At 42.0% G+C, this 22,235-nt stretch overlaps 1 protein-coding gene across 2 annotated transcripts in view; it reads right to left on the reverse strand.

Annotated features, from left to right (window-relative positions):
- RALGAPB (Ral GTPase activating protein non-catalytic subunit beta) overlaps positions 1–22,235 on the reverse strand; it is a 59,448-nt gene that overhangs the window by 17,153 nt on the left and 20,060 nt on the right. Inside the window, exons 10-20 of one of the 2 annotated variants that reach the window (XM_056507366.1) lie at positions 16,309–16,510; positions 14,718–14,885; positions 13,852–13,966; positions 13,467–13,614; positions 12,261–12,325; positions 11,965–12,097; positions 9,831–9,964; positions 6,977–7,159; positions 4,835–4,986; positions 3,152–3,339; positions 931–1,037 (exon numbers count right to left, since the gene is read on the reverse strand). In XM_056507366.1, the coding sequence (XP_056363341.1) occupies positions 931–1,037; positions 3,152–3,339; positions 4,835–4,986; positions 6,977–7,159; positions 9,831–9,964; positions 11,965–12,097; positions 12,261–12,325; positions 13,467–13,614; positions 13,852–13,966; positions 14,718–14,885; positions 16,309–16,510 (1,595 nt within the window). The remainder of the gene's footprint in view (positions 1–930; positions 1,038–3,151; positions 3,340–4,834; positions 4,987–6,976; positions 7,160–9,830; positions 9,965–11,964; positions 12,098–12,260; positions 12,326–13,466; positions 13,615–13,851; positions 13,967–14,717; positions 14,886–16,308; positions 16,511–22,235) is intronic. The other variant, XM_056507367.1, reaches the window with a different exon arrangement.

The raw sequence follows: 22,235 nt of genomic DNA on the forward strand, positions 1-22,235 counted from the left end.
AACAATTACGTTATAGAATGGCTTCAACTTGGGAAGGTTCCCTTAAAACTGGTGAGGAGGTCAGCAGTCAGATCATGCCTTGCCCTTTAGTGTAGGGGGTAGCACACCTGGACTGAGATGATTTAGCCAAGGGTCTCAGCTCCAAGACTTCCTGGATGGTGTTCCCAAAGGCTGCTTGCAGACACCACATTCATCTAAATGTGAAGTGCCAGCTGAGACTGACAAGCCCTCATTTCAGCTACATGACTGCTTTTTTTTTTACTGATGGTCATGGGAAGAGCTTAAAGATTTGGAGAAGTTCAGACAGAAATTTTCATGACAGGAGTATATGCTCCATTAGACAACTGCAGTAAGAAATTTAATAACAAAATATAAAATAAGACTGAGGTATTTCTCCTCTACCATTCCTCTCCAGAGCTGTTCCAGAGTTAATCTAGATAATTTTTTTCACAGCAGGTTTACAGCCATCTTTGCAACATCAGGTTTTGTAGCTTGAAAACCTGCTCTCTCTGCAGCACAGCATTCTACATCTCCAGACTTCACTCCCTCTGGTGCAAGGGCTTTGCCTGATACCTGAAAACTAGCACCAGCACTCCTGCCTACACACCAAATACACTGTGCCTTAGGCATCACTTCAGGAGATGCTTTCAGAAAAGAAAAAAAAAAAAAAAAAAAAAAAAAAAAAAGAGAATGGCACCTCCCTTAAGCAAGTCTGCAAGTCAAGAAAGCAACAGTACTTTGACAGTACTTTGTTAATATTAATCACAAGTGGTAAAGAATCACCAGAGATATGGCACATTACCTACAGCTAAAGGCCCCATGGCTCAGCTTTAATGTATAATCACCAGCTCTGGGGGGCTGTCTCACATTAGTGGAATTTCTGCTGAACATCTCTAAGTTAAAGATTTCTTTATGGGCTTTGATAGAGACCTTTTGATTTGCTTTAGCTCCTCTTGGTAAAAGACAGAGTTGCTGGGCCCAGGCAAATCTTCCAGATGTCCCACGGATCAAAATCGTGACAGAGGGGAAAGAGTCATCTGCAAAGCACATGGGTTAAGAGAATAAGACACCATCATTTACTGCAAACAGGTCACTGTGTAATCATTCAACAGGAAGAAAATGCAGGCATGACAGCAGAGTTTTGTTTTCATGGTTAACTCCTCCCTGACCCTGAAGAAAACTCCTGGTGAGAAGCAAGCAAATCTCTCTGCAGCAGCAAAGTGCTAGTCTACTTTGTTACTCAACACTTGCCACCTCAGTTTCATCACTAAAATCAACTTTCATCCAAATTCATGCAATCACCACTCCTCTCCAAACTACCTCCAAGAAAATCAAAGATTGTCCAGTCCCTGCCTGTTTAGGTGAGACAATACCCACATGGAGACACTGTTTCCATGATGCTTCCATGACCTCCTGCACAAGTTCTTCACAAATAGCAGCAGTAAGAACAGTGGAAGGCCAAAGGTAATGGTCAAACAGACTCAGAAGATCCTGATTCCACATCATGGAAAATTTTTCCCCACAAGGAATAGGGACACAGAGAAGCTGTCCTCTCAGGTTTGCAAGACCCACTTGGGCAGCACCAGGCTGTGGTATCCTGGTCCAAATCGGTGCTGGCCTTGTCTACAGCAGGAGGTCAGACTACAGAGTCCTGAGGTCCCTGAGGTCCTGATGGTTTTAACATTGCTGGGATTTCAGTCTTCCTTCAAGATTTAAAAGGCCACCAATATTAGTCACCTTAGATGAGATCATTGTACTTCATCGTAAGTTTTTCTTCTCAGAGGTATTTGCATTTATCTTTTGTGCACATAAACCACACACTGGCACCATCAGGTAACTAGCAAAATCCTATTCCTCCCCCAGTATTCCTGGGAAGTTCAGGGTACAGCACACCCTGGACATAAGCACACACACAGAGAACCCAAACCAGCTCCTCAGTCACTCACTGCCATGATCTGCCTCAGAACTGGCCTGATGTACTTGTGCATTATTGCAATTAATCTTGTCATTCAAAGGGGATTTGTAAGCAAGTTATGCACAGCAAGGAAAGATAATCTATTTTTGATTCCAGCAGCTTTGCAGGATTCCACAGGAACACATTTAGCAGAGGCAGAGTGAGGATAAGGACAGCTTCGCCATTCTAGCATGCTCCAAAGCCACTCCAGCCAGGAACACACTTGCTCCAACACAGACTAGGGGTGGACATGTGGCAATGGATCCCAGCATTGTCACTTCCTGCAAGATCTATTCACTGATTCTCAACATGGTCAGAGCACTCTGGATCTCAACTCAACTTCTCAGCACCAGCTCATGCATTTCTGTGCAATCTCTGCTTTCAAGACCAGTTTTTAGGCTCCACCCTACCTACAGATGAGGAAAATGTATTTGGGACAGTACATCAGCTCTAACATAAGCTAGTCTTTAACTGAGGTAGCATGTTAAAGATTTTTCACCTGTTCTGTTAGGTTAACCATGACATGTGAAGATTTATGGGGGATCAGTTATTCTGTTCAAAGCATTATTTAAGATCTTTGTTATAGAAGTTCCTGATGGAAGTCAAAGTCTATGAGGCTGAAATGAGTTGGACTCAGCTGTGAAAACCAAGACCCTGTGACAAATATCCTTTACAGGAGGTGTCATTGAGAGAACAGGATCAGACATGGGGAAGTTATAACAGCTCCTAAGCAGCTAAAACCACCTGAGCTGAAAGCACCCACAGAAATAGGCAGCAATAGGAGGCTAAAGCAAGCAGCAGCAATGGTGCAAGCACAAAGGAGACACACTAACCATATGTTAAGCACTAGCTCCTATCAAGTCCTACACTCTACACTTTTACTCTTGCAGGAACAAGGATGTTTCAAAATGTAACACTATTATCACCCATTATTTCAATGGCAGTCAACAGCAAATATATGACCTAACTGGTTGAAAGACTTGGACAACTGCATGAACAATTTGGGTAGGCTTGTGCATGTTTGGTTATCAGTGACATTAAAGTTACTCCCACCACTTCATCCCAGAGCAACACTCTGCTCTGTGTGCCCACCCACAGACAGAAGGTCCCTGAAACGTGAGAAACCCTTGCTGAAGTACCTTTGTTTTGCAGCTGCACACAGCAAGCTCTAGGAGGAAATGGGCAATCTGCACTTACTCTCCTCGTTGCCTAGAGGCTGCTCCAGCATGGCCAGGATGACGCTGTTGTCCAGCACAAAGTAGCGGAAGCTGTGCTTGTTCACCGTGGGGAGCCGCGAGTATTTAATTAGCGTGGTCTCATTCACCAGGCTGCAAGGAGAAGCAGGACCACTGGGAGAGGGAAATGCTCCAAGTACCTGCATAATGCTGCAAGTGAGAAAAAAGTTGAGAGTTATCACGGATTAAGTGAACTGTTCCACCCAAGCACAAACTTTCACTCATTCTTCATCTGTGCTTTGACCTAACAGTTACATTATCAGGGCACATCTGCCCTCACCCACAAGGTTGTTTTAAGATAACCAGCACCTGTAGAAAAACACAAATGAAAAATCCACAAAGAAGGTTCCTCTGCCTATAGAACGAGCTGGGTTATAACATGGATTATAAAGATATTAAGACATGCTTTAAAGCATGAAAATCTGAACCCATCCATACTTTAGCCCTTTCATATCAACAAGCAGGACAGACATGGCAGTGCATTGGTTACAATTGCCTTTGCTTTCCTCAAGTACAGATTGCAGTAAAACCCTAAAAGGCCCAGGATCACATAAGCCCAGCTATCATAGACTAATCTTCCCTGGAGAAAGCCTCCAGATGGGGTCCAACAGTGCCCACCTACTTGGAGCCACAGCCTTAGGAGGTCCCCAGAAGCATTGTTTTAAATAATTTGAAGTTTTACAGGATCTCACTAACACTATTAGAAATTGAAAATTTCTATGTCAGGAACCAGTAATGAGAATTGTCCAGTTGTCCAGTGTCACATGATCTAAGTCAGGACTTTACCCTTAACACCAATACCCAGAGCAAAAGCAAGTTCTATTGACTGCCCTCCCCACACACTTTTCCACAAGCTCCAATGAGTAGTTGCTTTTTCTTGGAAATTACACAGTTGTTTTCACTAACAGTAACATTTATAACAGTTGGATTCCAAAGCAGAGCAAAAAAGAAAGCAGCTATTACCTTTTGCAAAACATATTTATCCTTCCCCATCCTCAATCTGTCCTGTCTGCCACTATGCTGATCAGCCCATAACACAGTGCTTCCCAACTTCTCTGGAGCAAATCCCAATTTTCCTCTCTGTGCTTCCCCTTCCCAACCCACACATTATCTGTTACTGCATTTCCAGCAGAACCTCTCAAATATATTAATCAAGCCCAATGCTGTGGGCAGGCAGCCATGCCATCCTGCTCCAGCACACATGTGCTGCATGTGCCATTCCCTGCTGTCACAGTGTCTAGCAGTTTCCTAACCACAGTAGGGACAGCATATGTTGTCAGAAGGAGGAGAAGAAGAAATGGGAAGATGGGATCACTGGAGTAAGTGAAAGAGAAAGAATTGCAGAGAGGCCTGGCCAGGAACAGAACACCAGGGCTGGCTGGAGCAGGGTCTGGGTTTCACTGAACAAGGGAGAGGAGGCAGGAAGGGGAGACAGTGACCAGAGGGATCTGTTTCTGCTAACACCTGCAAGGGGAGGGGAGAGATCTAGAGCAGAGCACAGCCCTGCCCAAAGGGCAAAGAGAGGGAACTTCTGCTAACTTCTTAAATACTCTTTTTACATCAGAGACCACCAGCTGCACAGTCCCTATTGAACACTCTCAGACAAGGCACTACTGAGCACTAAAGGTGCTGACAAATTCCATACCATGTTAGAGTAGCTTCAGCAGCATCCTTCACTCGCATCGATGCAGGGTTTGGCTCCTTATCTCCTTTGTACTTCACCTCCTGTTCACTGTTTTTGGATTTACTCCCTGAAATGCCCAGCTCCACAATCTCCAGCACCTCTTTTAAACAATCCTAAAACACAAAAACCACCTTGAAGCAGAAGCACTTGGATAAACACATCCAAAATCTCAGCGTTTTGGATATATCATTAAGTAAAAAAACAAAACAAAACAAAACAAAACAAAACAAAAAAAAACAAAAAAAAAAAAAACCAAACCAAAACAAAAAAAAAAAACCACTGCTGGTAATATGAGTTTATTTAAAGGCAGAATATTACTCCAACACTATCAAAATAATATCACATTTGCTATAGAACTGATATTTTTCCTGTTTATAGGTGTGTACTTATCCTATCTACTCACATTCTAATGGTAAAGAGTGCTCCGAATGAATAAATACAATGTATTTCATTGCATACATACCAAACTGCCAAGAGGACTATTACCAATTCAACTGAAAAATGTAAACATACTTAGAGATAATAAATGCATTTCTGGGACTCTTGGCAGAAGTTTTAAGTTCTAAGCACATTAAGAATGAACTCATCTGGAAAACTGCAAGAAATCCTTTTCCAAATTTTTCAATTGGCAACATCTTTTATTAGTAAAACACATCATGGTATCAAATTCACCAGGAGAAAAATAAGAACATTCTGCAAGCACACTGTAAAAGCTTAAATCAATCTATTACAGGAGAGGTCAACACTCAGTAGAGCCACAGATATGATAAACCAGTGCTGTGCAGAACAAAATCACCCACTGAAAATATTCAGATTGCTACAACAAAGGTTCAGATCTCATGGCTTGAGCTACAGAGCAATAAAGAAAGACTTCTCCTGAACAAATAAATTATTAAAACTGAACATGATTGTCAGGTTGTACCACCAGAAACCAGACAGGACTCTATATCTTGGCCTTTGTCCTTCCTTATATTCATTGCTGACATAGGATAAAAGGTGAAGAGAAAAACCAAGTTTTCTAACAGAGCAAAATTAACCAGCATTGAGCTGAAAAGACTGGCCACAAAGAATTGTAAAATCAGGATTTTACAGGGTAGCAATACAGCAGGTGAAATTTAATGCAAATGTAAGAGGAGGCATCTGGGAAGCTGCATTTTTAATACTTGCAGGGAAAGGTTCTCATCTGACTATCCTGACTCAGGAATGAGATACTCATGGCCAGTACATAATGCACACAGTATGTAACACCATCTCCTTAGAGTGGTAACTGAAATAAAAAAGACCATAATGAAATGTGCCACATCCAGGGAAGCTATCCTATCACAGTCACCTACTGCCTTGCTAGTACTCCAAAGCACACACAGAAAGCATCTTTATTTGAAGTTCTGCTTGTTTTCAATAATATATCTATTTTCATATGTTACAGAGTAAACAAAATATGAAGATAGAACATTACCAATCTAAAAAGATTAAAAAATTTTACATAATTCATATCTATTATCTATAAAAACACTAAGATCACTAAATTTGCTCTGAAAGAGACTAATAATGAAAATGGGCATTCAAATCTTTTCATTTTTTCTTAACCAGCAGGGCAGAAGGCAATTGAAAACACGTCTCTCAATCCCTGCTCTTCTCAAGCTTACCAAGTAAATTCCACCTTATATTAAGCTATGCTTTGCTCCGTTTCTAGAAAATTGGTGAAACAAACTCTGATTATCAAAATATTAGCATCAAAGGAATTCTGTTAAGCCTAGAAAATGCTTTAGTCAGGTAAGAGCTGAGAAATGAGGAGAGCCTTGGCTACCTGTACCAGGTAGCTATGGGTTATCCCATTCATTTCTACATTTCTCTTCTGTTTTTTCCCAGGTTTCCTTTCTTCTCTTTTTCCAGTTTCACAAAGCAAGAAGAAAGACTGAGACATTCCTGTACCTATAAAGGTAATTTTAAAGCCAAGAACTGCTCTGGCAGGAATTAAAGCTCAGAAGTGTTTTGCACAGGAGCTGTTTGTGACACTCTCAGGACAGCTAAGCCAGCAGCAGAGCAGACAGGCTGGGCACGCACGGCGTTTCTCAGCACTCAGACCACGCCACGGGCTCTGACCTTCTCGTCCAGCAGGTCGGGGTGCTCGGTGAGCCACACGCAGAGGCACTGGAAGGCGGCCACGATCATGGAGTGCAGGTCGCGGGAGTGCAGCGGGGCGGGGCGGCTGCACTGGAACACGATGTAGCTGCACACCGAGCTGATGGCGCGCCGGCGCTCCGCGGGGTCCACCGCCGCCCTCACCTGCGGGGAGCCAGGGTCAGCGTCACACCTCCCGGGAACCGCCGGGGAAACTGCTCTGGGAACGTCCCTAAAGCATCACAGCTCCCAGGAACCGCCTGGGGAACGTTCCTAGAGCGTCACACCTCCCGGGAACCGCCGGGGAACTGCCCTGGGAACGTTCCTAAAGCATCACACCTCCCGGGAACCTCCTGGGAAACTGCTCTGGGAACGTTCCTAGAGCGTCACACCTCCCGGGAACCGCCGGGGAACGTTCCTAGAGCGTCACACCCCCAGGAACCTCCTGGGAAACTGCTCTGGGAACGTCCCTAAAGCATCACACCTCCCAGGAACCTCCTGGGAAACTGCTCTGGGAACGTCCCTAAAGCATCACACCTCCCGGGAACCGCCGGGGAACGTTCCTAGAGCGTCACACCTCCCGGGAACCGCCGGGGGAACTGCTCTGGGAACGTCCCTAAAGCATCACACCTCCCGGGAACCGCCGGGGAACGTTCCTAGAGCGTCACTTCTGCCCAGGAACCTCCTGGGAAACTGCTCTGGGAACGTTCCTAGAGCATCACACCTCCCGGGAACCGCCGGGGAACGTTCCTAGAGCGTCACACCTCCTGGGAAACTGCCCTGCGAACGTTCCTAAAGCGTCACACCTACCCAGGAACTGCCGGGGGAACTGCTCTGGGAACGTTCCTAAAGCGTCACTCCTGCCCAGGAACCGCCAGGGGAACGTTCCTAAAGCGTCACTCCTGCCCAGGAACCGCCAGGGGAACGTTCCTAAAGCGTCACTCCTGCCCAGGAACCTCCTGGGAAACTGCTCTGGGAATGTTTCCTAAAGTGTCACTCCTCAGAACCCTCCAAGGAAACTGCTCTGGGAACGTTCCTAGAGCGTCACACCTACCCAGGAACCTCCTGGGGAAACTGCTCTGGGAATGTTTCTGAAGCGTCACGCCTCAGAACCCTCCATGGAAAACTGCTCTTGGACACGTTTCTAAAGGGTCACTCCTCCTCAGAACCCTCCAGGGAAATCTCCTCTTGGGAACATTTTTAAAGTGTCACTCCTCAGAACCCTCCAGGGAAATCTGCTCTTGGAAATGTTTCCAAAGGCAGCTTTCAGAAACAGCGAGGAACGGCTGAGTTCTGTCTTGGCTACAGCTTAAAATTGTGGGTAAAATTCATTGGCAGTAATGGGTATTGAAACTAAAAGTAAAGAAACGCTGCACTGTGCTGTGACCACATTGCATGGCTGGGTTTCAAAGAGCAGGATCAGCATTAGTGTGGCTTGGCAAGAAAGAGTACTGAATTTTTTTTCCTTACAAATGCTTTTTCTTCAGTTCTAGCAAACTATTCTGTATCTCCAACAACCCACTCACTGTCAAGTCTCCCTTCCACATTCCACTGGGCTTCATTCTGCTCAAGTAACTTTCCCCAGACATATTCTCAGCACAGTAACTTTCACCACTGGTAGAAGGAACAAAAAGCCATCCTTGGACAAGCAGACTGACAAAAAGCCCATAACCTCTTCCCCAGAACTCACTGCAAACACCTCTCTGCTTCACTCCCAGCTCAGGGCTGCAGAGAGCAAGGCTCCAGACAAGAACATCAGGAAACAGCACAATGAGCTATGAGGATCTGCACTGTAAGGCTAAAGAACTGAATTTCTCTTCTCTCTTATTCACAGTTTGTGACTCAGCACAGGAACAGATGGACTTTCCTACCCTGTAGCATCTGACCATGCTTATCCAAGCAGGGGCTGGTGCCAGCACTGAAGCCTGGCAGCTGCACTCCACAAATGGGAGTGACAATTCAGAGCCCAAGGATTTAGCTAGAACATCCTTCAGAAGCTCAAGATCTACAGCAAACACAGTCCCCTCAAGATGAGCTTATGAAAGGCAGGTTTGTGAATCAGCACTCCTGCAGGAAACAAGATTTTTGACTTAGAATTCTAAGTCCCAGTAATAACCTGGTGCTGAACATATATAAAACAGGGCAATCCCTTCCTCAGAAATTAATTTCCAAACACTTTCAAATACTCAGTTCATGCTACTACACTAGTGAATAAGCACCCAGTCCAATATGGCTCAGTGCTGACTTAATGCTCCAGAAACTGAGACACACATGAAAAGAGATCTGTTGAGCTCCTGAGGGATATGACAGAAATGCAGAATTGTCACACCAGGTTATCATGGCTGCTCTAAGTACACTGGACTTTTGCTTAGCAAAGGCCATGAAGTCTAGCCTGGGCACAAGAGCTCTCAGGCAGAAAAGGGGTATTTTGCATCTTCACAACTCTTCTCCCCCACCTAGTAGCTTTAGTTACTATTCGTGTTCAATGAAGAACTGTGTGCAGATAAAGCTCTGAAGAAGGCAATACTTCACATTAGCAATACACTACATTTTGTTAAGCTTTAAAAACCATTTCCAAGATGAGGAAGAGGAAAAGTGATACAACAGAAGTTGCAGCAAAAAGGGATTCCAAGGCCACATGTTCTTGGAGCCACAGCACGTTTACAGTGGGAGAAAATTCCCTACAGTAACAGTGCTGCTTCTTTTCCATTTCCAAACAGAACAGCTGCTGACAATCCCAGCCACAGAAATCTGTTTTGTGGCTTGACTTCCACCCAGGCAGGACTACAAGCACCCTGTGAGAAGGGGCCAGAGCACAGCAAGCTGCATGTCTCACCTTTGCCAGTCCAGAGAGGAGCTCCAGGGCAGCCAGAGAGATACTCATGTCCTGCCTCCACTGGGAGTTGAGCCTTTGGGTTACCAGGTGAATGCTGCGGATCAGCAATCCAGCAGCTGTATCTGTATGAAGAGCTAGGATATAACCCCAAACCACACACCACAGGGAGGGAAAATAACTAAGCATTAGTGACAAAAAGCAAAGCACAGGCACAAGGCACAGCAGCCACAATACAGACATGAAATAAACGCTAACCATCTCAAAACTGGGTTGATGCCTTTGGCACAGGATAACTTAACTCTCTCATGTACTCTCCAGGCATTATGCAAACCCATTCAGACCAGCTGGCCCAATTTAATTTTTTTTAAGACATTTTGAACAATCCCAGAGCTCTGCTGCATTTCAGCAGCAGAACAGCCAAGTTCAGGTTTTGCTATTGTACTTAAATTGTCTGTCATGTTATGTCTTTTAGTCTCTGGAAAATATAGGCATTGGTAATGTATATTAAACATTAGTAGTTGTATAGAGGAACCAAGCAGCACTTGTAATTTCAAATATCTGTGTCAGAAGTTAACCATTATTCCCACACCTAATGTGTATCAGAAGCTGCACTAGTTCAATAGACATAGATAATGAAAGAACAAGTGCTAGAGAAACAATTATTTTTAACCTTCTGTTTCCTGAACTTTTAACTCAAAATTAAAAATAGAAAAATTTTTAACTATCAGTTGTTCTCACTTCAAATACTACAAAACATAAATACTTTCTTTATTTGTTAAAATTGAAGCATGCAAATTAATGTCAGAAATAAAATCTGCTCAGTGACTAGCTATAAAGGGACATGAGAATTATGACAGATAAGACCTATTCTTCCCAAAATTTAAATTACCTTATTTAACACTCAAGAACTATGTCCAATGCCACACCAGGAGCAGATTCAAGAGTCTACAGTAACCACAGAGTAACCATACAAACTATCTTGTTTACCAGTAAACAGTAACAACAGATCATCTTGTTTTCAATTTTCTTATTTGAAACATCCAGTGGAAACACAAATTCTTTTCATAAACTCCTTACAACCTTACCTTCTGTACACAGGAAATTTTAAAAATCCAATAAAATTACTATATTACAAAAACATATTTCAAGTTATGTCATGGTATGAATAATCTGTAATTCAAATACTTGGAAGATTTTTTTTAAATGTTACAAATGAGTATTTTTACAAGCACTTGTCAATGAAAACCCACAAAAATTAAACACACAGTTCAAATGGTGTGCAGAAAACTAGCACTTTGATAATTTCAAACCAGCAGATCTTGTAGGGAAAGCACCAACATGTCTATATGAAGCCCTAGAATATACTGAAGCTTTTCCTGATAATCTCCCTCCTCTTGCTATTGACAGAACTAGGTAAAAAAAACCACCACCAAATATTTTTGGTTGGTGATGATAGCATTGTCAGTCTAGGCTACAATGTAATAAAGGTGATTTGTTCTCACATTTAATTGGCCAACATCAGTTAAACTGAAGACCAAAGGAGCAAATGAAATTGCAGGACCTTGACAGTCAAACAACTTATCACACACAGATTTAGAACAAGGATTTTACTACAAAGAGTCAAAAATGGACAGTACAAGACATAGCAAACTAAAGTTAATTACTAAATTCTGTTATAACACATGGCATGTCACAAGCATCCTGCTTACTTGCTCTACAGAAGCCAGAGTCCCTGAAATGTTCTTTAAATGTGGTTTAAGAAAAGGTGCTGCCAAGGTCAGAGAGCATTTGGAATGCTATCACAATGAATGAAGCCATTCATCTACACCTGGTCTACATATATCCCATTCTTGCTGACAGAAACTAAGTGTCTTAAAAACTAAGTTAAAGTTTACAAACACCTTTTTCATAAGCTTTTACATTCTGATTTTGAAAACGTTAAGAGACCTTTAGTAAGGTTAAGACAATCAGTGGAAGGGCACACATGAGTGCAGACTTGCAGCACACAGCTGGGCTATCCCCCCTGGCTTCAAGCACCTGGGCACATGAATGCTTTAGCCAGAACTAGAAGAGAAAATCCCAGAAAGCATCAACCTGGCATTCCATGGCAGGGTTTTCCAAGAGCTGTCCTTACCATAGTCCCTCAGGAGGGCCTGTGCTGGCCGCTCACTGTCAGGTGTTGTGGGCTCTGTGCTGCCACCACTTGCAGTGCTAATGCTGCTGTTGGTGCGACTGTGGCTTTTGAAGAGGTTGTTCTCACCTCCATTCTGCAAAGTGAAAGGCAGTTTAGAGAGATCAGAACATTTCTGAGTTCCCCATGCTCTCAGATACAAAAGACCAAATCTCAAGATGCTACCTGAGCCCCTTTTCAGGTAAAGTGAGGAATGCATTCTTTCTGAAGAAGTAACTTCATAAACAAAAAATACTCACAGTTTCCATCTGACAGCCAATGGCTTCTAGCAGTGCTGAATCCTGAACAATATTTAACATTGCACCTGCAGAATCAGATAGAAGAAGGTAACTATGGACTACAGTAGAATTCCCTACTAAAAATTACCAAACAGAAGGGAAGGTCTAACACAGAGGTTTGGGATTTAAAGCACCACCCTGAGGTGTCAGACATCATACTGGAGGTGGGACAACCTCACCTGCCCCAATGCTCTGAGGGTCTCACCTGGAAACCACAGATAGCCTCATCCCTTCACCAGTACTGGGTACAAATTATTCTTTCAAATTATTCCCCTCTAGTATTCTGTGAGTAAAGAAACTGCTTAAACTACTGCAAGGTAATCTTCCAAAGGTCTTTGCAGATTTGGATTCGTATCCCTTCCCTTAACAAGACATTTTCTTGTCCTCCTCTGTTGATTAGGTAAACTGTCTGCCTCCCAGAACAAGGTGGACACCTCTCTCACAACACAAGACTGTTGCCTTTTTAAACAGACAAAAGGAAACTGGTAAGGGCAAGAACACCACTATGTTGAAAAAAGCACTTCTAAAGAGAGAAGAATAAGGGGTGACAAGTAAGAATAAAAGGCATGTACATTTGTACTTATCTGAAAACATACTTAACTTGACAGATGATGCAATATTCAAGTTTTCATCCTTTCTGAGTATTCAATATAATGTTAATCCACTTGCTACCTCAAAGAACAGTTTGCCAAATTGTACATAGTACAACTCCACAACCCATTTCAAAAGTTTTGGATTTTATCTGAGGATTTACACACTGCTAAACAAATGTCATCTGTATTTTGCCAATGCTGGACCACCAGTCACCAGTATGTCTATATATTTCTTAGATGTAACCATGCTAAAACCTAAGGCTTTCTCTGAAATCCATTAGTCAGGAATCCTTCCTAAAATTGTCATTCTTACCTACTTCCTGTGCTAGAATGTGCTTTACTTTTGCCTCTATTTTTCAAGTACTGCTCCACATAAAAAGAGAGAAATTAACAAAAATGTGAGGCTTTTTAAGATGCTTTCATAGTACAAGGGAGATAACATATATGACAACCTGCCAGGAGTTTAAACCTTCTTCTTGCAAAGCAATACATCACTAATAACCCATATTATCCCAGGACAGATTAAGACTGACACTTCTATAATACAGTTATTAAATAAAAAAGCCAATATAACCTAGTATCATTTGAGTGTTGTTGGGATCAGTTTCTGTTTGCAAAGCTCCTATAAGAATATTCACAAGCCTCAGCTTCAAGGACAGGAATGTTACTGGCTTATCATATGCTGAGCTGTCATCATTGCTGAACTTCCCTTCCAGGACAACCTGAAGAAAAAAACACACTTATTTCAGTATCAATTAAAGATCATGTCAGCAGGGTTTCAAAAGTCAACGTTCACAGCACACATTGCTATTGACACTTTGTAATATGGTCTTACTGTTTCACATTCACTGGAAGAGATCCCGTGCTAAAGAAAACACCCAATACAACCCACAACCCATCCAAATCCCATTCCCAGGGAAAGAAAAATGGAATGCAAAACACAGTGATAAATGTACTACCTCAGACTTTATTGTTCCAAAGTGATGAGGGAGAGGCAACAGAGATAGCAAGATGTTAATGGAAGCTCTTCTTAGCTCTGTGGGGTTTACATAGACTTTAAACTTTGAGAGTTCTCTGCAAATCAAAGCATCAGACAGTTAATCAGCCAACTTTTCACAAGAATCTGGAGCTGAATGTAACTAAGTTAACATTAAATATACACCCACCCCATGGCGTTAAGTAATTTGCAGGATGCAATGTAGCTGTTTCTAAGACTTATCCAAAAGAAGCAGCAGCTCAGATTTAAGCCCATGAGATAAATAATGCTTTTTTGTCTAAACACCTAACATTAAAAAGAAACACAGTACCAAGACATAATACATACACTGAAGAAGGCACGCAGAGACTACTATTGAGTGCCTAACTTAGCAAAACATTTCAAAATCTATAAAGCTCTGATAAGAACCTACTCCAATTTAATCAGTCTAAATTATCAACTTTTTCATTTAATAATGCATAACATTACTTACTTACTCAATATACTGCAACAACAGAATATCTTGTGAAAGTTTACTTTAAAATCAATAGGCTTTCAATATATTTTTTACATAATTCAATATATTTTCCTATTCTTAAAGACACTGCTTTGCATCAATAAATATGCAGCTAACAACTCAGAAAATAAGCACTATTATTGTTTTAAAGAAAATTGCATTAAATCAAACTGAAAACTTGAGCTTCCACAGTGTTGCTATTATCATCATCAAACACACACACAGAGCAGACCCCACACTGCAGAATTCCTTTGGTGAAATTATGCAGCAATGACAAAAGACAAACACCTCCCAATATATCAGATGATGATTATATGGAAATGGTAATTTACCTGTCAGGTAAAATAGTTTCCAGAGCTGAAATGAAGTAGGGAACCACAACATCAATGCCTTTCAGGTCACAGCAGAACAGAGGAGGGGAGTTTAGAATAACACTGGCAAGAACCGGGTGGCAAACGAAATCTGCTATCTGCAAACCCTGAATTAAAAGCATGTAAAATCTGACAAAGAAAGATAAGATTTAATTATTTGCACATAAAATCATCAGAATCCCACATGATTCTGCAGCCACTATTTGATCTTGTCTACATAAAATAGAGTAAGTTTCAAAAACAGAGCTAGGAAACTACACTGATATAGTTAACTAAGTAAACTAAGACTGACATAAGTCTTCCCCTACATTACTTGAGTACAGGCAAGCACACCTGACCAGCTTAATAAACCCTCACAAATGACAGATATTTCATATGAAAAGCCAGTGTAGCACAGTTTTACTGAAATCTTTGACTTGTTGCCATACTCCTACTGGGAACTGAGCAAGCATGACCAGCTGGTTACTAAGAGTGGATCACCTGCTCTCCACTACTCCCCATGTAAGGATAGGAGCAAGACCTTGATTTTAACCCCCCAATACGAGAAAAATACTGTGAAATCTTGGGGGAGGCAGTGGACAGGACAATGGACAAGAAACACTGATCAGCAATTTGGGAATGAGACCAATTGTAACCATCATAACTTCAATTGAAAAAGCAAGGGCAGAAACCCAGCTGCCCATCATCCTAGAGCAGTTAGCTTCTTTTGCAGCTTCTTGTTAGTGAACATGTATGCCCTCTTAATTGTTTCAAAAGTCTTGCAGACACAGAGGGACTCAACTGACTGGCCAAGAGAAATAAGAACTATCTATACAAGAACTACTACAACATTCAAGAAATAAAACTGTTCAGTTTTTGGGAAGTTTTAATGCCACCTGGGACAAATGTACCTGAACAATTTGAGATAATCATAATTTAAAACTGATTCTCTGCCTCTAGCATTTACTATTTTACATAACAAAAATTTGTGAAAAAAGTACATTGTGACAGGCAAAACTGCTTCATTTTCTCAGAAACAAAACTGAATATTGCGTGGTAGTTCAAACATGACAGTAAAAATGGGATATTGCTGCATTTCAATACTCAGGGGATGCAAAAAAAAAAAAAAAAAAAAAAAAGCAACTACAAAAAACCAAACCCAATGATGTGGTATTTTACAACAGAAGACCTCTGTGGTCTAATAAAGTGCAAAAAGTCTTATGCCTGCACGCTTATTTTTTCCATCTGAGCAATATTCAGTGACAAACTAAACAAAAATAAAAATACAGGAGGCAAAAAAGTGCCAAAGAAAATGTTCCTTCCAGTTGGAAGCACTTTAAGGTACTCTCCTTCAACTGAGACTTAAAGAAAACCCAGTGAAAAGCAGCATCATGAAAATGTGAGAAGACAACAGTGCTGGGCTTAGCCAGGAATCCCCCCTCCAGCCTCTGAAGACCAAGCTGGTGCTCTTAAACTGGCAACATAGAATTCAGAGAGCAGGTGAATGCTATTCACTGGGAATTAGTCTGCATCAAAGTTACACCAATAAAGCAACTGGAAGAGAGGTTAGTACCGAGATAAGTAAGCTGGTAATATTTCCTCCCCAGTCTTCTTGCTACAAAATATCCTACACAGTGTCCCGCATGCCTCTGCCCTTCCTGCTTCATAGTTGTCTGGGAATTCAGTGGCATCAAAGATGGGGTTGGAAGCCATAGTGTCCGTGGACATTTGGGATCCTTTCCGCCGGAACTCCACGCTCGCCTGCGTCGCTAGAGCTGGGAAGAGAAGAAACAGCAGTCACTGCACGTGACAGGGGACAGAACAGGCTCATGGGATCCTGGACACAAAGATCAAGTCCAATTGAAAGTAGTTAACATGAAGCTATTAGTTCACTGTATTTGAGCCAGTGCCTCTGTTTAGGAAGCATTAGTGGGTGTACCTAACTTGTTTTCTTCATAAGGCCGATAACAACTGACCTTCGTATCCTAGAGACTGCCCCAGCTTCTTGCTGGGAAGAGAGTGCTTATATCCAGTACTGCCTTCCTACCCTCTCTGAAAGGGCAAGGATCTGCCTCACCTGGTTCTCATCCCCACAAAAATTAAATGCCACCTTCCCTTGCTCCCTTAAAAAACAACAAAAAAAAAATAATTTCAATGGTACTGTTACTATTGACTTCCAAGGAAGTGCTTAACTTCCAGCTGGCCAACTCATCTCATGCTGCCCTGAACACTAAGCAGCTTTGATCCAGCCTTGTTGTACAAACATACTTAGAAAACAAATAATAAAGTAACTTTAAGTTCCTGTATGAGAAAGGGAAGGTTGTGGAATCCCATTCTCCTAATTTGGTCCCTCTCTCCTCACATGATCACTAAAACTGCCAAATAAATAAGACAGCCTCCAGACAGCAGCTACTGTGGGCTGGCTGTCTCCTGCTCCCTATCCTACAAGGAGCTCCATGACCCTCTCAGAGGGTCCTAACCTGGTTCTGCCCAGCTCTGAGCTCCTTCTCCCCAGGCCAGTTCTCCCAGCCCATGTCCTTCTGAAGAGACTTCTGCTCTCCCTTTCACACATCAGCACTGTGTGGATATGAGACCACTGGTTCTGTTGGCTCCATCCTTCTTCCAGGATAGCTACCAAAACAAAATATATACTGCACTCAATGTGATTACTTTTTTCAATTTTTTTTTCCCCTCTTCCTTGGACGGCTTTGCTCTAGGACTACTAACATCTTAAAGAGTGTGTTCTTGTTTTTAGCTAAGACTAGATGGATTTCTAAAACTTTTATAAACTACAAAAGCAAACAGCAGACAATGCATGCTCCTGGCATAATCACACCTATGTGTTTCTATCAACAAAACAGAACTTCTGTCTCAGCTCTGGGACACTGGGGAACAGCAGGTCCACAGTCAGCCTTGCAAATAAAGGCATGTTAACACTTTAGCAGTTGGAATACCTGAAAATTTACAGATAGGGTGCTTCTTGGTTTTGTTTTAAAGGAAATGTCTTAATGACAAATGCCTACTCCTAATTTTTTGTTCTCAAATTCATCATTTAACCTACATTTACCTCACAAATTTTCATTGACGTTAAGTAGCAAATAAGTACAAATCTTTATGCATCTTCCCATGAGCCATTTTTTGTCCTAAAGAAGCTATCCAGCAATATACTGTAGTTGGAAAAAAAACACTACATGCACAATGCATACAAATCAAACACTAGGTCTGTAAAATAAGCTTTAAGTAAAAAAAACATGGTTAGTGCAAAGTCCTGAAATTCATGACATGATCACAGACTAAAGTACGGAAAAGATGGGACTGATTCAGGCAGATTAATTTGCTTTTGCCAACAATCCTCCCCATTCAAAAACACACACAAAAAAAATTACTTGTCTTTTTCAAGTAAAAGTGCAAAAGCTACAAGAGACAATGAGCATGAATTTACAAATAAAATATGGGATTATGGAAAAAGAAAAGCATGACCGCAATTAAGGAAAAGCTACTGGTTCCTACTTACAAGATTTATAAGAAAGAAGAATTTGGATAAAAGATGCTGCAAGATAATAGAAATAAAATGGAAACAAATCAAAGGACAGCAGTAGTTATAAAATACTTTTAAGATGGTGAAATTGTAATATAAGTTAAGAAGCTTTTAGCTTTTCAGAAAATAGATTAAAAGCTTTATGATACAGCAAGCTTGTTAAACACATAGGAAATTGGCATACAGGTCCAAAATTATGGTTTTGAAAGTACCATGCAAAACAATGAACAAAAAGTTACAAAATACGACTAAAATTTAGAGCTGTTCATATCAACATAGACCAGTTCTTTAACTGCAGGAATGAACCCTTCTCAGCTCAGACCCATCCCCGTGTCACAGTGCATATGGAGCATACACCAAGCTGTGCTAAGCTCCTCTGAACTGGGGCTTGTCTTGCAGGGGCAGTTACTTACCTGCACTCTCCTCCCAGCAGTACTCCTGTTTCCAAAGCAGGAGTTCCCAGTGCTATTCCAGCTCCACTTCCCTAAGGCAAGCAGCTAACAGCCACAACACCTGAGCATGCTTCCCCTGACCACCAGCCTCACTAATCCTCCAAAGCAGAAAGAAAAGGGAGAACACTCCCAGAAATATTAACATCTCAGACCACATCCAGAGAGAGAGGAGAGTAAGACCTGCAGTGGTTAGGTACTACCCAGCATCTGGGCAGAGCTACTTCCTTGAACAGGCAGGGTCAGACCTGTAACCAAGCCCCTCAGCAGCACTCACTATGACCCCAGACAGGGCTGCTTAGAATTTGCTTCTAGAGCCCCAGAAACATTCTATGGGACATAAATGACAATAGGGGCAGAAGAAGTAAGGATAATGATGTACCCCAAGGCTTCCCCACTGCCAACAGCCCCTGGGCAATGGCAGCAAGCCCCTGAGGTATCTCCTCCATCTGCTCTAAACTGCAGAGCTGGCATCCCTCAGGTACAAGGACTGAGAATGAGCCCATCAGATTGGAAGATTCAGCTGCTGAAATGCTGGTACAAGGTGCTGGTGAGCCTCTCCCCACTCTGGGAGGCTGAGGACAGCAAGTAGCAGTAGCATGCACCACACAGCCAAGCTTGTCTGGAACACATCCTGCCATGAACCTGCCCTGGCACAGACAACCAGGAATGACAGCTTGGCATGTGTGTAACCTCATACAGGCTCTGTAGACAATTTCTTATGAAGGTGTCATCTATCACAGGGATCTATTTAACCCACACTATCAGCTACATAAGTGCCACACACCCATCTAATTCTAATGACTACACCAGCAGGATCTAGCTGTTTTCAAACCACCATCTTCCAACAGGCCAGTTTCACTGTGTCCCCACAACAAGTGGTGTTTATCAGTTGCCCATCATAAAGCTTCACCATTAAAGCCTGTGTGCAGAAACTAAAACCTGATAAGGACACTCAAAGCCCAAAAGCATCATGCCAATGATGGAAAGATCATTGCTCTGTTTCAGAATCCAATTACACAGGACTATCTTGAAGGACAGGGCTCAAAGAGCAAAGAGGACAACTGCTTTCCAGGTGATAACCTCCACTAGCAGCCAACTGTACACAGATGACTTCCAGCTAATCTTGAGGTAGAATAATTCTGTCTTACCAAAGATACACAAAACCAGAACAACCACAAATGTGGAATACCTACAGCTTTCCAATCAAGAGTTGGTACAAGAAATTCATCCATGAGATGACAGAAAATTGAAAGCTCATGAGGCAGCAGTTAACCTGACAAAATCAGAAGAGCTGAGGCTGAAGGGGCCTCTCGAGATAGTCAGCCCTTCCCTGCAAAGCAGGGTCAAGTGAAGCAAGTTCAGTCACCCTTCTATCCATTTAGACAGTTTTCATCTCAAGACTTATAAAAAGCTTGACATTTTTTCCACTCATCATGTTTCACTACTTCCTTTCTGGAGGCTAAAGAGTTACAGTGGTAAAACATGAGGACAAGGAAAAAAGGAAAGGTAGAGGGGTACTCATTCACATCAGCCTTGATCAAGTGCTCTGTATTTCCTAGAGCTCATCAAAAAGGTGTGCTGTAAGATGGGACAAGGACAAGGTTTTGACCATGTGTGTCAGCAGGATTGGTTTGAAAGAGCCAGATTAAATTCTGAACTAGAGCTTGAGACCATGGTCATGCACAGGGCCCCTGGCAGGCACTGCACTGAGCTCAGGAATCTCTGGATATCACATCATAGGGATTCTCACTGAGCCTGCCACATGACAGGAGAGAGAAGCACACACTCAAAACACAGCACTCCAGAAGTGTCCCAGGGCACAGGGGTCTCTACAGGACCAAGGAGCAAGTTGTAATACTTTTGTGAAGTGCTCCTCAGTCCTCCAGCCAGCAGTGAAACAAAGCCATTATCAGACAGCCAAAAGAGAAAGAATTCTTAACTGCACAGCATTGAAACAAAGCAAATATCAGAAGGATTTAAAGTTGCTGAGATCTTACACAGCTGCAGTTCCACACCTGAAGAAAAATAGTGTGTGGGGGCCAGTGGAAGACAATACTACATGGTAAAGCTGATTTTAAGTGGAGACACTTCCAATCAAAACTTTTAAAGCACTCATAAAAATAATATGCTTCTTCAAGCTAATGCTAAGATTATCAACAGCAGTGCTAGACATAGTAAAAATATTCCAGCTAGTGGCTGAAGAATCATGGCTGCAAAGGATAGCAGATGTACCAAGACATGCAGGAATAGCCAAACTGCAGCTGTAAAGCATTAGATTTCTTTTGCAGGTCTTTCCTAAGGGTAGGGACTATGGCAGCTAACTGTCCCTTCTCTGCTGGCCCTTCTTCCAACAGCACTGGTACACAGCAGATCACACTATGTGCAAAGACTGGTCTCACTACAGACAGCTTGGAAGAGCACAGGGGAGGAACAGAATTAACTCAATTCCAAACAGCTGTCTCTAGTTCTCAGCTGGTAAATATCCCTGGAAGGCTAGTGACAAAACAATTTCCTGATTGCTTTTAGGTGATTGAAGACCTTGCATGTATGAACAGAAGGCCCTGGAACCCCTTCAAGGAAATGAAACCTTTGATTTTAGATGATCCTGTACTTCTGGCAGCATAACAACACCTCTGTCTGCAGCTGATGCTTTTGCACAAGCATCATCTCAGCTGAAATCCTTCCTTTACAGGTTAAGCATTTCATTAAAATCACTCAAGAAGCAGGTTATATCAAAATTCAAATGATCTAATCAATCTGAAAAGCACTAAATGCAGTAATACATTAAATGCATATGCAAATTGAACACACCCTCAAAGGATGCCTTGCTCCTTCCTAAGCTCAGCTGTTTCTCTAGTCATGAGTCATAGGCCTTTTACAGAGATTCCAAATTCCTACCACAGAAACCCACAAAGAACACTTTCAAAAACAAAGTGCTACATACCTAAAAACACCTTTAGAAGATCTCAAATCCTAAGCTTTCACATAGGAATTTGTCACAATAAAAGGGAAGATCACCAGTTAAACTGCTGCTGTGAAGTCCCACTGTACATCCAACTTGCCACAACAAATGTCTTTCCCCTATTTTTCTTAGGCCAGTGAGTTACTGACAGATTGATTGATAGATCTCTTGGAAAAGTTAGCAGACATTCAAAATACACAAAGAACAGGAAAAATGCAAGGAGTGAGAAAGATTATTTTTTTCTGAATATTATCACCAAAAGTAAGATGAGAGCTAAAAAACCTCTCTGAGCAGAGCACTGATTCTGCCATGATATCTCAAAACATCTAACCTCTGCAGCTGAACAATGCACAGGAGACAAAAATAAGTTTGGCAGTTAAGGGTTGAAGATAACGAAGATATCAAGTCATTAAGGGAAACACACAGCAACCATAACTGATAGGCAGCAACTTCACTAGCTATTTTAAGGACTCCTGTTTCCATAACACTACAAAACCAAGAAGTATTACTTTGTGCACTACGTGGAAAGATGTAGGACAATTTTTCAA

The sequence above is a fragment of the Oenanthe melanoleuca genome, chromosome 20 (genome assembly GCF_029582105.1).
Source record: "Oenanthe melanoleuca isolate GR-GAL-2019-014 chromosome 20, OMel1.0, whole genome shotgun sequence".
Taxonomy (NCBI): Eukaryota; Metazoa; Chordata; class Aves; order Passeriformes; family Muscicapidae; genus Oenanthe; species Oenanthe melanoleuca.